This window comes from Macaca mulatta, chromosome 2 (genome assembly GCF_049350105.2).
Source record: "Macaca mulatta isolate MMU2019108-1 chromosome 2, T2T-MMU8v2.0, whole genome shotgun sequence".
In the NCBI taxonomy this organism is placed as follows: Eukaryota; Metazoa; Chordata; class Mammalia; order Primates; family Cercopithecidae; genus Macaca; species Macaca mulatta.
Window position 1 is genome coordinate 34,208,445 of NC_133407.1, and position 17,904 is coordinate 34,226,348.

The following is a 17,904-nucleotide window of genomic DNA, read 5'->3' on the forward strand; positions in this document are numbered from 1 at the left end:
ACATGTTTGACTCATGTTCTCTGTGGTGATGTCACCTTTTTCCTGAAGCAGCGTATGCTGCTGGTTAAATGGGGGAAAATGTGAAAAGATATGTGAAAATTTGGAGAAAAATAGCCCTTAATGAATATCTCAAAGATATCATCTTCCCCATTTCTACAAAACATAGGCCAATTTCAAGGGAATGAAATTAGCCATAGTTATCTCGAATTTCCAAAGTTATTCTCCAAAGTTTGTCAGTTCGCTGATTCTAGAAAGAAAGAAAGCATGTAACTTGGGAAGTTTGCAAAATGAGTACGTCTCCAAGGGATGCCTAATTTTGCTACTGTCATGAAATTTCTCCTGAGTTGAGGCTCTGATAAAATAAATGTCTGTCATGTTATTTAGGAGGGGTGACAGACTGGGAATCACTGGGCAAGTAACAAGCTGTCCCTGACTTGGTGAGTTTTCATGCTGTCTTTGGCTGATATGGATCTCGTATTAAGTGATGTGCAATGAGAGTTTCCTCTGCCAGCTCAGTGACATGATTTCAGGCAAGGAAGGTGAATGTCTCTGCATCATCTACGAGATGATTATAATAGATATCACCTGTCTTAATAGCTCTCCCTTCATCTGCCAAATTGTGGACAAATGGGTTATGCTTTATCATCAGGGTGCCAGATGGGGCTCAGGTAGTTACATTTTGTATGTAAAATCTCATGCTCTGCTGCACAATAGTTGGTGTTTGCAAGGAAAAATAAGTATCTTGAAGCTTTTTATAGCATTTGTTCCTTCACAGCAAGAGAATATTGCAGGTTTGTAAGACTTTATATTGTCATGCTTAACCACTGTGACTTTTATAACTGCATGCTAGCTGGGGTACAGTAAATTACTGAAAAAGCTCTACGAAGATGTCATTGTGCTTCACCTGCTGCTTTGTAATCTTCAGTAACAAAAAAACATAGTCTTGTATGTCATGTCAAGCTTCTTTGGGTATACTAACAGTCTGAAATGCCACTCCTAATAACATTAGGTCATTTTAAACCAAATCTTGATAGAACAGTCTTTACAGAATGTTACCAAGCAGGCATTTCTCTAGAATCTACTTCTTATTAAGTAGGAGCGTAATAGGCTGTTTGAAACCAATGCGAAAACACCTGTTAGGGGAAGGAAGACAAGTGTTCCAGCTTTCTGTGTTGCAGTCACATTGAAAGACACCTGTTAATGGCATAGTGGAGTCCTTGCCTGTGAGGCTGCTGAGGCAGAGCTGCCCTTTCTAATGCAAATTGGCCTCCTCTGTGGAAGCAGCTTATGCCTGCTGTTGGTGTCTTTTGGGGATGAGATGAGTTCAGAATGGGAAGACCATGGAGAACATTTAAAGTGAATAAAATATTAAAGGACTCAAATTTTAGGGGAAGTGACTTCCCAGTAATGGTCATCTTGGATTAGAAGGTTTTCCTTATGAGATTTTTGGAGAATGTAAACTTAACCTAGCTTTTACTGCTCTGGGGAAAAAAAAAAAAGTCAAATGTTACCCAACCCCGGAATAGGATAAGGGCAGTTTCTACATTTTCCTACTTAGGCTGTCAGCTTGTAGGATGGATTTCCTAACTTAGAATTGTAATGAGTTTTTAAAATTTTATTTATTTATTTATTTATTTATTTTGATCGTAGTCTCTCACTGAGAAATGGTATGGGGGAATACTATACAATAGTGTGCTGACTGCAATATCAAAACTTCTAGAGTCTGAATATGAAACAAGAAGAAAGCTCTACCTCTGGTGATGCCTGAGGATATTATGGTTCTTCTATCGTAAAACAGAGGGAGAGGCTTGTTTGAATTACTGAAAAGTTAATAGTATAATCACATTTTTAAAAATGGTAGAAGCTCTTCTCTCCAATGTGATTGGAGCTGGTACTTGGTTAAAAAAAGGAAACAATTTTAAAATAAAATGACATTAATTAAAACATTTACATCAACTTAAAATATATCATTGTACATTTTCTCCAGTTTTTGGCTGTATAGCCAGCATTCAATGTCCTCTGGTTAGAGACTTCTTCATCTTTTTTTTTTTGCATAAACTACATCCATAAGATATATATTATTATTATATTATTTTTTTAGGACCTAGTTTTCTAGATTTATTTTTCTGTAACAATCTGAATTTAGAATACTAGATTTTCACATTTTTAACCTTTTCAGAACTGTCTTTTCAGTTACTTGACAGCTTTTTATTTTTGCAACTTTTTATTTTCAAGTTTTTTGATTTTCATTTGACTTAGTTTTCCTAGCAGAGATAACTCTCATGCTCACTCTTCATTTAAGTTATACTGAAGTCATAAATTTACAATGATGAGCATAACTGGCATTAGCAGACTTGGGAATAAACGCAATGACTTGGGTAAGCACACATCTCAACTGGGAGGGCAGAAGTTCATGGGCATGTCAAGGAGAGCTTACTAGCTGGAGGCATTCCCTGTGGCAAGGGCATCTGTCAGCATCTGTTAGGAAGGACTGGAGAATGATGGTTAATCTATGGGCTGGTTAAAGGGCCTAAAGAAATTTTCTACGATAATACATTTTTATTGACATGCATAGGTAGCTACTCCTAAGGAAGATTTTTGTAAAATGCTTTCTATTGCTGGTCCTGCTGAACTTGCCTTAATGAACTGCCAATGCTTACTTATAATCAGCAGACTGTGTCTGCAAACATAATTGGTGTTCTAAGGTATTTTTTCCCAATAGTCTAGTTTACACTTTGGTACTATAATTGATTTGTTTATCAGACTCTTTTTTTTTTTTTTAGATGGGAAGAGATAATGTTTTGGTCTATTCCTCATAGAGTTATCACAATTTTTAAATTAATGGCTTGGGGATTTAATGAGCTCTTTCATTTATACATGTTAGAAATACTAAATATCTCTATTAATGGTTTTAGTTAATTTTTCCTTTTAAATACTGGTAGTAATAAAGTATGATATGCCAAGGATAGTTTTAAAAAGAAAATAAATAAATATTGCTCCTACCAATATTAAGTCAATATATTTGGAAAACTTTAAGCTGAGAGAGAGAAGCATGCCTGTAAGTGTGTGTAAATACTGCAAATACATAGAGGCAAAGAGAGACACAAAGAGGCAGAGACAGAGAAGGAAAGAGGCAAAGAAAGAATAAGATACAGAGTGATGGATTACATATATGTGTGTGTGTGTGTGTGTGTGTGTGTGAACACACATAGAAAGAGACAGACAGAAATAGATAACTATAAGAGAAACCAAGAGACACTGAAACATCTAGAGAGGTGGAGGAAGGGCCACCCCAGCAATATTGCTCAAGATTAGTTCCATGTCTGCCCTTATAGAACTGTAGGGTACACAGATGAGGAGGTCAGAGGCCTTGGGGAAGCAGGACAGGAAAACAGGCCCAGGTCCCACCAGGAGACACAGTGTCATAATAGGCAATACCAGATATATGAGTAGGTCACAACCTGGGCATTAATTAGTGGCTCTGTACCACTTGATGATATTTGTTAAATGTGTTTTTTGGCTGTAAATGTTTAAAAAAATTTTTTTTGACTGCAGAAAGGTACTTAAGGAAATATCTGTTGGAGAACTAAATCCAAATGAAACTGTGCAGGCCAATTTGGAAGCCCAGCTCCTCTCCAAGCTGGACCACCCAGCCATTGTCAAGTTCCATGCAAGTTTTGTGGAGCAAGATAATTTCTGCATTATCACGGAGTACTGTGAGGTGAGACTCTCCTTTTCTCTTGGAAGTCTTTATAAAAATATGCTGAATGGTAAAAAGCCTTCTATAAAGAGATCTTAAAAGTCCAATTATCAAACCGTAAATTGAACTATAAAGACCTGGGATCCCATGTCTTGCAGCTAAGAATGATTATCTGTAGATAATTGACAAAACTTGTTTCTAAGGAAGGGTTTTTCCCTCCACTGGCAAACTCAGTAAAAACGAATATATTTTAAGGAGGAGGCCAGGTGTGGTTGCTCATACTTGTAATCCCAGCACTTTGGGAGGTCAAAGTGAGAGGATTGCTAGTCCAGGAGGTCGAGACCAGACTAGGAAACATAGTGAGACCTCCCCCCCACCGCATCTCTACAGAAAAATTTAAAAATTAGCAGGGTGTGGTTATATGAGCCTGTAGTTCCAGCTAGCCGAGAAACTGAGGCAGGAGGATTGCTTGAGCCTAGCAGTTCGAGGCTTCAGTGAGCTGTGACCATGCCGTCGTGCTCCAGCCTGGGTGATAGAGTAAGACCCTATCTCTAAGAAAAAAACAAAAAAAGAGAAATTACTGCAGAAGAATGCTTCAACAATGTTTTGATGGGGGAGGGGCAGACCTTCTAGAATGGTCTAATGCTTAGATGGACATTTAAATGCTCTAACAGATGCTTGGTTAGAGTAGAGGTACATGTCCTGAGTTTTGAATTCCAGCTCTATGGTTTAATTTCTTCAGTGGAAGTTTAGAAATGGAAGTATGGCTTTTTTCCCCACAAGAATTCCTCATATTTATCAATTTGTGGTTTACAGCTTGAGGTATTTACAATTTTTCCAACCACTCTGAGTTCTATCCAAGTAATAGCTGTGTATTTACTGAGCCCCAAGGGAGTGTGAAGCTGCTTAGAGAAGCGGGAGAGGGGAAAATGGACATGTGTAGATGCAGTGTGGATCTGTGTGTTTACTACTGAGAGGTTATGGAGAGGGGATTGACAGGGGTTGGGTCAGGCAGAGAATACCCAAAGATGACTATGCTCAAAAAGTATCTCCCAGAATATTATGGAAGCTAGGGTTAGCCAAATGCACCTTGGGAGAATTTGGTGCTTTTCATACTTTAGGATGAAGTCAGCTTATCACTTGGATGTTGCTGGAGCCCAAAAGACATGAGGAAAAAAAGATGCTCTTTAGAGTAGATGACAGTCCTGTTTGGGCCAGAAACTTTGGACAACTCGACCTAACTTGAAGGTGCCATTTGTTTGAGAGAGAAAAAAGAAGAGACAGGAGAAAGAAAAGAAGCTCAGAAGGAAAAGGGATAGCAGCGAAAACAACCTTGCCTGCTTTACACATTAGCTGATGTATCACCCAAAATGAAACCAATAGCCAAGTTAAAATATCTGAACAAGTTTGAAATATTCCATGTCTTGGCCATTCCCCTTCAGGTCAGCCTTGGCCTTTCTGGGTATTTTTCCATCTATGTCTTGACCCTGCTTTGCTTGAAGGAAAGTGGACGGGGCAGAGGGTGAGTGGAGAAGAACCAGGTCATTTAGGATATCTGCTTGTCCATCATCCAATGGATTGTTGACAAAATCAGTAAGATGATGACAGGTGTGAGCAGTAATATTGAATAGTTACTCTGGCAAATATGTCACCAATTCATGCAAAGCTAAAGATACTTGCATATGCATATGTTGCATACTATGATCCACCTGCTATAATTTCATCATATTTCTTCTTTAGCCTCCTTCAGTTAATAAACTGTTATTTTAGAAACAACTGACTCATACTGCTTAAACTGTTACTGCTATCTCTATTGCTGCTTTTAGGACATTGACTTTTTCAAAGACTCTTTCCATGTCTTAGAATATTTTAAACTGTAGTCAACACTATTCCACAGAACTTTCTGTGCTGATGGAAATGGGCTATACTTGTGCTGTCTAATATAGTAGTCACTAGTCATATACATGGCTCTTTAGCACTTGAAGTGCGGATAGTGCAATTGAGGGCCTGGATGTTAAATTTTATTTAAATGTAATTAATTTAAATATAAATAACCATATGTGGCTTCTCGCTACCATATTAGACATACATGGTATATATTGCTATAACTTTCTTTCCCTGTATTAATTGAAAAAATTTATAATTTTAATGTAATTTTAAACTACCAGAAATGTTACAAGAATAACACAATGAACTTCCATATGCCCTTTATCCAGATTTCCCAAATTGTTATTTTTCCACATTTGCTTTATCTTTCTATCTACATTTTTTAATGAACCATTTGAGAATAAGTTTCAGACATGATACTCCTTTGTCCTAAATATAATACAACTTTGAGTATTTTCTAAGACCAAGGACATTCTTTGACATAACCCTAGTACAGCAATCAAAAATCAGGAAATCAACAGTGATACAATGCTAGTATGTAACCCAGTGGTTCTCAAAGTGTGACCCCAACCTCACTTGGGAACTTGCTAGAAGTACGGATTCTTTGCCTCTACCCCAGCCAGCTGCACTGAATCAGAAATTCTGGGGGTGGGGTTCTGGCAATCTGTGTTTTGACAAGCCCGCCAAATGAGCCCAAAGCATACTGAATTTTGAGAATCACCCATCGAATTCACAGTCTATATTGTCTGAATTACGTCCTTAGAAAGGACAGTTCTAAAAGATTTTTGTGGTTGTTGCACAGGATCTCATCTGGAATCATCTGTGTTGATTTTTAAATGATGGATGGTTTCAGTGGGCTGAGCTGCTCTCCTGGGAGGGGCCGTTGCCACGGTAATGGCTGCTGGCAGTGCTGAGAGACAGCTGTGGGGCCGCCTGGGCTCTGTGTGCAGCTGAGCTGGCAGGTTGCCACTTCCCCAGACTCCTGAGGAGTGACTTGCACAGATTGCTCCGTTCTTATTAACAGAGATATTTCTCATCATCAGACCCAAATTTACTCTTAACTTGCACAGGGCTGGTGTTATCTTCTTTTTATTAAGGTAAAATAATAGTATAGGAAATGGCAGGTGACCAAAATTGCACCTCACAGAAAAATACTATCACTACCATTGAAATGGCTGATCTCTTTATCTCCAGTTTCTCCCTTCTATAATTTAATTTGGGGCCTTTCAAGACTGAAATATATAAATGCATGAGTGAGGCCTCTGCATCTACTACCCAACCCTTTGGACACATACATCAGATTATGAATGTTAAACATCAGACAACTGAACTCTCATAATTTCTGGTCAAGATTTAACCAAATCTTTGATGGGGAATAGTTCCAAAACTACCAGAATGACAGAATATTTCAAATATTAATGTCTTCTATTTTCCTCCATGTAGGAAGGAAATGGAACTACTGCCCATCCTCCGCAGTTTCACGCCTTTTCATCTTTGCTTAGGCCATATCCTCTGAGAATGCCCTTCCTCCTAGTCCCACATCTTCAAATCTTACCCTGACTCCCAGGCCCAGCTTAAATGCCACCTACTCTCCCATAATCAAAGGTTCCAATAAACAAGGTTCCTTTCCCATAAACAAAGCCTCTCATAATCTCCTGGCTAGAAATCACTCCCCACCCCAATCCCAATCCCCCCAACTCTCATAGCATCTTTATCTCTCATGGTACAAAGCACAGTTTACATCGTATGAACCACGTCAAATTCTCAGCATGAGGGATTGATCTTTTTCTGATTCATTTTTCTATCACGTGGTGGACCCACATAGTGAACCACAAAGAAGTTAGCACTCAAGATATTTTTGGATATACTCTTTACCTCTTGGTTCCAGCTGCTTCCCACCTCATTTCTGTCAAACACTGATGGTAATAATAAAATATTGAATCCTTCTGCCTGTTGTATATGTTAAAAGTATTTTGTCCTACCTTACTGTGCTGATAGACCTAACAATGTGCTGCACTGGAGGCCTGTGAGATACTGCCTGAAAGCCTTCCATTTGGGTGAAGACAAGGCGTCTCCAGAAACCTAGGCATTAAATTAGTAGACACACCACAGAATAGGTGAGATCACGTATCCTCAGGAGAGGGGGGTGGAGAGAACATATGATATCAGGGAAAAAGGCAGGAAATGTTGGACTTGTCTGTTTTCTGCTTGGTGATATTAACATAGGTAAGCAAAAATTTTATCAATATAGTACTAGTTCTCAACATTGGCTGCATCTTGGAATCACCTGGAGAGCTATCAAAAATCCTGAGGCCTGAGACCCACCTCTAGAAAGTCTGATTTAATTGGTCCTCGGGAATGGCCCAGGTATCAGGGTTTTTGAGATTTCTCCAGGTGATTTTAAAATGCAGCCAGGGCTGAGAATGACAAAATAAATGATAAAAAAATTTAAAAAGGAGAGAATAGTTAGGGTGGAAATAGACAAATAGTCATAAAGGAAAAATTTGTCAGTATTGATGGAGCACTAAGCAAAGATGAAGCCCAGAGCTGAGAACAGGAGAGTCTGGCCCTGTAGTGGGTGTAGTTTTATGATCAAGCCATTTAGCCTGTTGCTCTGTTCACGAAAATTGCCCAACTTATTCTCCTTGCTTCCCAAGCAACCTTCTGATCCTAATTTAGCTTTCCATATGTGCTTCCTCTAATAGGAAAAAATATGCTGGCTAACCTGAGATGAGCCCCCTAGTGCCTTGGCAGTTCTAGCTCTCATTGCATATGAATACATTGGCAGTCTGGATTATTTATTGATGCCTTACGAACTTGAAGTTCACAATGGCAGTTGTAATCAAGGGTCTTTTCAAAAGCCATTACTGAGCCCCAGGTCTGTGTCAGATACAATTATAGTCATTGTGTGGCATAACAGAGATAATATGATAATATTTAAAGAATCTTGTCAGGCAGGATTAATGAGTCATTTATATCAGTTGCTAAAATACAAGGGGGAATGTGGTACGTGTTATGGTAAGGGTGTGGTTAAAGTGCTGTGGGAGTAATAGGAGAGAGAAATGACTTCTGACCATGGGAACCATGAAGGTGCTAGCATTCTATTTGAGTTCGCAGTACGGGAAAGACCTGGCCAAGAAGAAAAGAACAAGGACATTTCAGCTAAAGCGAATGATGTGATAAAAGACTCAGAGATAGAAAAGCATGGGATGTGATTTAGGAACCCAATACTTCACCTTTAATTGTAATATGTTTGCAGTTAAATACATTCCCTAATTTTAACAACTTACATAATCATAGCTTAATTATCAAAACCAGAAAATTAATATTTTACTAGTTTTCCCCTTAATGCCTTTGGTCTATTCTAGGATCCAATCCAGGATTTTACATTGCATTTAGTTCTATTTCTTTAGTCTCCTCTAATCTGTGACAATTTCCCTTTCCTGCCTTGTATTTTATGAACTTCACACTTTTGATGGGTACTGGCAAGCTATTTTGTAGAGTGTGGTTTATCTAATGTTTTCTCATGATTAGATTGAGGTTACATATTCTTGGCAAGACTACTGCAATGGTAGTATTGTATTCTTCTCAGTACATCATATTAAGGGGTACAGGCTGTATCTTATTACTGATGATGTTAACTTTGATCACTTGGTTAAGATTCTGTCTTGTGGGTTTTTTCACTGTAAAGTTATTATTTTGTCCCTTTGAAATTGATAAATATCCTGGGTAAGATAGTTTGAGAGTTTTCTATTAATAATAGCCTGTTTCTTTTCAAATCTTCACTCACTGATTTTAGTCTCTTTCAGTGGAAGTTGCCTGCGGCGATTCTTACTTTCTAGTCTTTGCCTAATTGTGATTATATATTTCTCTCATTCTTTCTATATTTACTAATTGGGATTCCCCTGTAAGGAAGAGCTGCTTCTTCTCCTCCATCCATGTATTTTTTCAATTATTTATTTATATTAGTATGAACTCATGGATTTTAAAATTATTATATGGGTTATCACCCAGTACCATCGCTGTTTATTTTGTTGCTCAAATTGTTCCAACTTTGGCTAATGGGGATCCTTCAGGTTGGCTCCTGTGTCTTTTTAACATGTCCCTATCCTTTTTTGAGAAGAAGTAAATTCTTGATTATTAATTCCATTTTACAGATGAAGAAACAGGGCCCCAGAGAGTGGAGTGATTTTCTGACTATTACATCCAGGGCAGAACTAGGACTAGGGGTATTGGGATAGCTGCTCCTTTTCTTGGCTTATTCTCAATTATTTTCTGTCTTTATCCATCTCTATTTCTACAATACATATACATATTCATAGAAACTATTTGTACACAAATGCAAACTTTTAATCTCATGATATGACAATTTTATTTTCTCTCAATGGAAGACTAGATAGGGCTTTAAATAGTGGAAAGTGTGTAGACTTTGGCATCTTCTGTTCAAATCTTTGTGCATTTCCTTCAGCAGCTTATTTCGTTTCTCTGACCTGTTTTTCTTAAGAGAGTATAACATATATTTTGTTTTTATAGGGATTTGAAATAATGAATGTTGAAAAAGTGACTATCAGAGCTTTTCTCCTAGTAGATTCTCAATAATGAAAGTTATTGTAATTGTTCGTTATTTCATTGTTACCCCCCTTTCTGCCCTCCAGCTGTTTTCTAGAAGGCAAGCTAGTTTTTACCTCTTGAGTATTGGTGTGCAGCCTTTAGTATGAGGATTCATGCCAAAAGGAAGAAATATGAAAATTCTTTTTTTTTTTTTTTTTTTTTTTTTGAGACAGAGTCTCGCTTCGTCACCAGGCTGGAGTGCAGTGGTGCAATCTCAGCTCACTGCAACCCCTGCCTCCTGGGTTCAAGTAATTCTTCTGCCTCAGCGTCCTGAGTAGCTGTGACTACTGGCATGTGCCACCACGCCCGGCTAATTTTTGTATTTTTAGTAGAGATGGGGTTTCTCCATGCTGGCCAGGATGGTCTCCATCTCCTGGCCTTGTGATCCACCCGCCTCAGCCTCCCAAAGTGCTGGGATTACGGGCATGAGCCACAGAGCCCGGCCGCAAATTCTTAAACACTAATAGGCCTGATAGTAACTTTGAGGCAAGTACTTTCCAATCTGATTGTACTGTAAAACAGAACGTTTGAAATTTCCTCGTATGTTTCTTGTTTATGCAAAAGTATTTGAACGAACCAAGTAAGCGAGTTGAGTTTTGCAATCTTGAATCTCTAGTGGGTGTCAGTAGACTACTACAAGTAAATTTGGCAATGATGTGCAGCCACCAGGCTTACTAGTTCTCAGAGGGTCCTTAGAGAACTTCATATTGGGTGTGTTGTGTCTAGCATTAGAGACAAATCCTTTTCTGTCCTTCACAGCCACTGCTCATAGTCCTGAAACCTGTTTGGGACCACCCTACCCCCCAGAATTGGTCATTTATAGATGAGGAACACCCCTGGAATATTGACATTGTGACACTGATTGGTGATCATCCTTCCTAGTGTGAGTTCAAATCGGGCATCCACATAGTGGGGCTGTCCACACATCAGGACTGTCTTCAGTGGTTTGCATTGCTGGGATTGCTGCTGATTGAAGGAACTAAGCATTGTTTTCAGAGTGGTGGGTCCCATCAGGGCCCTCTGGTTTTCCTGGGCAGCTCCATCTAGGAGTTGGTAAGCCTCCCTGAATTTATCCTGTGTCAATTCTGTGGGTCTAGATTTTGTTCAGTTGGGGAAGGCTGTAAATAATATGAGTGTCTAATGTTTTTATATACCTCAACTGATCCATTTGAGATTTTTATAAGTATCAAAATTAAAGTCATTTGGTTTGTTCCATTTACTTTCTTTCTTAAACTATGAAATATTTTGACATTTTAATGAAAAACAATAAAAAATAAGACCACTGATTTTTACCTAAAATTGTTAAATCTAACAATTGAAAAGCAAAACTACTTTCGTTTAAAAGAAATGCAGTAATGCACTAATAGAAAGCAATCAGCAACCCAGTAGAATTTATGATATTTGGGGTAAGACTTTGGCTATCATATTAATTTATGTAAATCTAAATGTTTAAAAATAGAATCACACTAATTTATATCAAATAGTTTTTTTTTTTAAAAAAACCCTGTGCTTTATAGATAAAAGCATTATTTCACATTATTTCACATCACTTAAGAATAAGTTCTGCCGTTTCTTATTCATCTACATTTACCTCAGCAAAAGGAATACTATCTCTAAAAGAATTTGAAAAAAATACTAACTAAGCTCAAGATGTTCATTTATATTATTAGAAATGAAAATCATAATACTTCATGGCATTCTTCAGTACCTATTTAGAAGCTGTTTTTTCTTGTTTTGCTTTTAAAAGCATAATGTGGCTTGACATTTCCCCCACATTTTATGCAGTCTCTTAAAGTGCACTTCCAAAATTGTAGGAAAATGTCCTCGGGTTGTACAATATAATGACAAAGGATTTCCTCCCCCACTGCCTTCACCTCCATTTATTGGTATTCTCCTAAGTAATGAAACAGGCTTTAGAAAACATGTTATTGTAAAATGACTCTTATTCAACCCTGCCTTTCCCAAGTACATCTTTTGCCTTTGGAGTTCTTGAAACTATTAAACAAAATGTTTCCACTGACAGGCTAAATATTAAGCACATGGCCTGTTTATATTATTGCCTAGCATCATGCCTCAAAGTTTGTTCCATGGACCACCTGTCCTAGAGTCACGAAGGATGCTTGTTAAAAATACAGATTCTTTGGGCCTATGTGGATTTACTGAGTCAGAGTTATTGTTGATAATGTCTAGGGATGTGCATTTTAAACAGGCAACTTGGAAGATTCTGATGCATAAAATTTGAGGTTCACTGGAAGGATGCTTATTTAATGGAGATATGGTAGGGTATGAAGAACAGCATTTTAAGATGTCAATCCAGTGAATTAATAAGGGAAGCTTTTTCATTATTTTATTTTGTTTTATTTTGCAGTGGAGTCTTGCTCTGTTGCCCAGTCTTGAGGGCCGTGAAGGGATCTTGGCTCACAGTAACCTCTGCCACCTAGGTTCAAGCGATCCTCCTACTTCAGCCTCCCAAGTAGCTGGGATTACAGGCGTGTGCCACCATGAACAGCTAATTTTTGTGTTTTTAGTAGAGATGGGGTTTCATGTTGGCCAGACTGGTCTCAAACTCCTGACCTCAAATGATCTGCCTGCCTTGGCCTCCCAAAGTGCTGGGATTACAGGCATGAGCCACTGCACCCAATCTGCATTTACTGAGTTGGAGTTATTGATGATAATGATAATTATGATAATAGGGATATGCATTTTAAACAAGCAACTTGGAAGATTCTGATGCATAATATTTGAGGTCCACTGAAATGATGCTTATTTAATGGAGATATGGTAGGGTATGAAGGAATAGCATTTTAAGTTGTCAATCCAGTGAATTAATAAGGGAAGCTTTTTCATTTTTTCATTTAAAATAAAAAGTAGGACAGAATAATTTTTGAAGCTCCTTTTAGCCTTAAACATTGCAGGGATATTTTTGTTTTTGATTTTGTTTTAAATTCAGGCTTCTGAGAATGCTTTTCTTTGGTCTTTTAAGGTTGTAAGTGCTTTGATTGCTAATGTTAATACAAGGATTAATTTTTAAAAGCAAATCATTTTGGGATTTAAAATTTTATAATAACAATCAAATGTGGGGTTGAGAACATGTATTTGGGTTGTTCTTCATTTCTTTAAAGCCTTGGCATTTCAAAGTCAATCTGTCGTTGGCTAACTGGGATGGTGAAAGGAGGAGATACTATTAATCCATCAAATGTTGCAGTTTGGGTTGCAGATTTTGAAAACTTTAGAAGTTAATATCAAGTCTTTTATTGCAACCTTCAAGGGATAATCTTAGTGAAGAGAAACATTTTTTTGATAGCTGTATAGACTTAGGGCAATATTAATTTTGGGTCAGTTAAAGTCAATACATTTTTCACGAAAGTTATTTTAGCAATAAAAGTCACTATTAAATATTTCTCAAGGACAAAGTTAAGAAAACAGAATATTCTTACTGATGTTATAATATGAATTTCTTAGACTAAGGCATTACATTTCGTCAAAAACACTAGCTTTTTTCTTTAAACACAGCTTAGAGAAAGAAAGTAATGCTTTTCATATTGCTGAGTTAAAATCAGACTAAAAACTGTATTTCTTTGTTGTGTCAAATCATAATTTGTTGTGTCTAAATCTTTGAGTGACTTGTCTATCATAATTAAATCCTTAGAAAAATCAGAGGTTTTTGTTTGTTTTTTGTATTTTTGAGATTGGGGTTTCGTTCTGTGCAGTCATAGCTCACTGCAGCCTCAATCTCCTGGACTCAAATGCTCTTCCCACTCCAGCCTCCCAAGCAGCTGAGAATACATGCATGGCACCAGGTTGGGCTAATTTAAAAATTGTTTTTAGAGATGGGATCTTGCTATGTTGCCCAGGCTGGTTTCAAGCTCCTGGCGTTAAGTGATCATCCCGCCTCAGTCACCTGAGTTACTGGGATTGCAGATGTGAGTGACTGCATCTGGCTGTGTTTATTAAAGAACACAGTAAGTGCAAGACAGATAGTTTTTCTTGAGGATAAACATGTAAAATGGAAATAGGAAGAATAACTTGAGGAGCACAAGACACAGATCTTGGATTAATTTAATCTTTCAGTGTTCCCTCTTCCTGTTGATTTCACATAGCCCTTGCTTAATGCTAACAACAGATATCTTTCTTCTTTTTAAAATTCTACCCAGAAGGCAAGGGGGAGTTTGGCTATTTCCTTTGGACATTTCACTTTGAGACCTATTATTGAAGGCCCTTTTCTGGTTTTTGCTTCAATAGTCTAAATATATATTTATTTAATTACAGGAAATCAGGCATTTAATATCAATGCAGGAAACAGACACACAACTTTTACCCATCTCTGTTGTTCTGCATCTGCCCTTCCACTTGAAAGAATGTAAGCAGGTGATTGTCAGACCAACAATAAATGTCACTCAGAGAGCGTGCTTCCATATGGCAAGATAACCCAGAAAACATAATTATGCTCATTCACAAAAAAAGAAATTGATACAAAATGTATAGAATTTAATATTTCTTTAACACAGTTTAAAAATGACAATAGGATGTGAAAAGCACCATTGCAGTTTGGGGATAAATTCCTGAAAGTAATGCTATTTTAATGCACAAATGTCTCCAAATTTTAGTATTACAACTGTTAAAAGAAAAATTTTAGATAAATTTACCAAAGTTTATTTGAGCACACACACACAAAATTCTTGAATTGGGCAAACCTCAGAACTAGAAGAAGTTCAGAGAGCTCTTTCTGCCCAGCAACCTGAGCAATGAGCTTTTATAGGATGGACACAAAAGCAAAACAGATAAATCATTTGATTAGCTACAATTAGGCATTTGCCTTATTTGGGCATGGTGTGATGATTTGGCTTCCTGTGATTGGCTGAGACTCAGCTATTTGTTCTGTGTATCAGTTTGTTTACATACTAAATTAGGGTGAAATTTGCTGCACAGGAATGCAAGGTATGGAGGCAGCTTCAGGCCAAATTTAAATTAATTTAACAATATCTTCCTTTTAGTCAGTCTCTTAAAATTGGACATTGATGCCACTCTGTCACCATCGTCATGGACTTGTTTGGTCTTGGTATGAAATACATCATTCATGGCATCAGCCTCGTTGAACGGTTCCTTATGTTCTTTTTGTGTTTTTGTTATTTTAACAGTAGTGAGACCATTTGATGTACAACAGATGGCTGTATATGAGCATTTAAGACACTTGAGAGAATATAGCACACCAGGGAGACTATTGTGATGGTTATCAGGAGGATAATACTAAGAGAATGAAGTATATTCCTTAACAGAGTCTACCATGAACCAAAATAATTAGAATAAAATCAATCAAAAAATGAGCCAGAAGAGGAACCTACTTGTTTTAACCAAGTAGCTTGTTTGTTGATTTTTTAGAACTGGATTTCTACCATATCAGACATATTTATGAAAGGGCAGCATGAGGTGTTAGCCATTGCATACACATTTCCCTGTTCAGCCAACAAGTAGTCCAAAGCAGTCTAAAACAATGGTAGCAAGAGAATTTATAAAGGATTCTGGGCAACGATAGCCTTTGCAATACAGTCAGCTATAGTAGCTAATATTTGAGACAGATTTCTAATGATAACTCTATATACATTTATGCCAAACCAAGGAAGAACCATTCTACAAAAGATGCCCATTTAGAGCAATTTAAGCCTGCCAGAAAATTCCTCTTTATTATTTTTATTTTAAAATATGGAACGCTTCATGAATTTGTGTGTCATCCTTGCACAGAGGCCATTCTAACCTCCTCTGTATTGTTCCAATTTTAGTATATGTGCTGCCAAAGCAACCACGATTTCTTGTTAATCCGTGGCACAAATTAAGAGATATAGACCAATATTCAGTTTCCAGTTGCTTATGAAGTGACAGTGGTACTATTAGAATCTCTAATCCACATTGGTCCCTTATTTTCCACTTGAGACAAGGAGTTGCCCACACATATGGTTGATCATTAAATCCTCCACAGATAAAAATATATCCTGGAGGGGCACAAGAGACAGCTCCTTGTGTGATACGTTGTGTGTTAGAAATCACCAGTTGGGAAGCACTGGTAATATTTATCCAAGGGTTCATTATTGAATCGTTGTATGGTAGATGACCTGTTACAATTAAGGGATTAGGGTTATAAAGTTGTCTACAAACTGTCAAATTATCTTTCTTTTGGTTTTCTTAGTTTCTGGCATAATTTAGCTGCAAAACCCTCAACATAGGTTTTTCCTACTCTCAGATTTAAGCAAGAGTCTGAATATATGAATCTAAAAACCTAATCCTATGGAAAGAACCAGACGAGTAATTTTTTTTTTTTTTTTTTTTTTTTGAGACAGAGTCTCGTTCTGTCGGTCAGGCTGGAGTGCAGTGGCATAATCTCGGTTCACTGCAACCTCTGCCTCCTGGGCTCAAGCAGTTCTCCTGCCTCAGCCTCCTGAGTAGCTGGGATTACAGGCATGTGCCACCAGGCCTGGCCAATTTTTGTATTTTTAGTAGAGATGGGGTTTCACCATGTTAGCCATGCTGGTCTTGAACTCCTGATCTCAGGTAATCTGCCTGCCTCTGCCTCCTAAAGTACTGGGATTACAGGCGTGAGCCACTGCACCCAGCCCAGATGTGCAATTTGAACAAATAGTCAGACGTGGAATATTAATGAAATCTGTTACATGGTGAACTAGAATATCTCTAAGATCATATAGGGATTCAGGTTTAACATGAGATAGTCAACATTCAGTCTAGTTCCCTGCAAAAGCTGTCAATTCTGAAATCTTAATTATCACATGACTAGGGAAAAGCTTCCCTAGTCAGCTTTACCTTGAGATCTCCAGTGGATTTACTGTCCCAAGAGTCTGGAGGGGCTCTCTTGAGTTGAGATGTAGGGATCCAAGGCTTGAGGCCCTGAAATTTTGCGGTAGTGTGGGTGGTGGGCAAACTTGGTATGGTCCCTTTCAGTGAGTCTCAAGGGCAGCCTTTCTCTGGTGTTGCTTCCAAAAGACCCATTCAGTGGGTTCTAGATCATGAAAGATCTAGTTGTCATCAGCTGGTGGGTCACAAAGGGTTTCTTTTAACTGGTAAAAATATACTTAAGCATGGCCGGGCGCGGTGGCTCACGGCTGTAATCCCCACACTTTGGGAGGCCGAGACGGGAGGATCACGAGGTCAGGAGATCGAGACCATCCTGGCTAACACGGTAAAACCCCGTCTCTACTAAAAATACAAAAAAATTAGCTGGGCGAGGTGTCGGGCACCTGTAGTCCCAGCTACTCGGGAGGCTGAGGCAGGAGAATGGCGTGAACCCGGGAGGCAGAGCTTGCAGTGAGCCGAGATCCCCCCGCTGCACTCCAGCCTGGGCGACTGAGCAAGACTCCGTCTCAAAAAAAAAATAATAAATATATATATATATATATACACACACACACACACACAAGCATAATGCATTAAAATCTTGTAATATTAAGTCATGTCAGAACTTATGAAAGTGTGAGATTTGTGAGTCTATTATTAGGGCCGTACATCTTCCAGTAACTATTTTATAAGGGGTCAGTCTATGTTTTCCAAGGGGAGTGGAGCTGATTGCCATCAATCAGTATTACCTTTGAACAAGGCAATACAGTCAATTCAGTTAGCTTTGCCTAATACCATTGTGTTTGTAATAACTTATTTAACTGCTTTATAACTTGTCCAGTGAAATGAGCACCTCTACCACTGGA

General features: G+C 38.1%; 1 protein-coding gene and 1 non-coding gene across 29 annotated transcripts in view; one reads left to right on the forward strand and one right to left on the reverse strand.

Annotated features, from left to right (window-relative positions):
- NEK11 (NIMA related kinase 11) overlaps positions 1 to 17,904 on the forward strand; it is a 310,863-nt gene that overhangs the window by 48,927 nt on the left and 244,032 nt on the right. For 20 of the 28 annotated variants that reach the window (XM_077991454.1, XM_077991457.1, XM_077991458.1 and 17 more), the window contains one exon: positions 3,556 to 3,721. The exons of the other annotated variants lie outside the window; for them this stretch is intronic. In XM_077991454.1, coding sequence (XP_077847580.1) covers positions 3,556 to 3,721 — 166 coding nt within the window. The remainder of the gene's footprint in view (positions 1 to 3,555; positions 3,722 to 17,904) is intronic. 28 annotated transcript variants of the gene reach the window in all.
- On the reverse strand, positions 15,893 to 15,995 carry LOC114676490 (U6 spliceosomal RNA). The gene has a single exon (XR_003727562.1). It is a non-coding gene; the product is annotated as a U6 spliceosomal RNA (small nuclear RNA).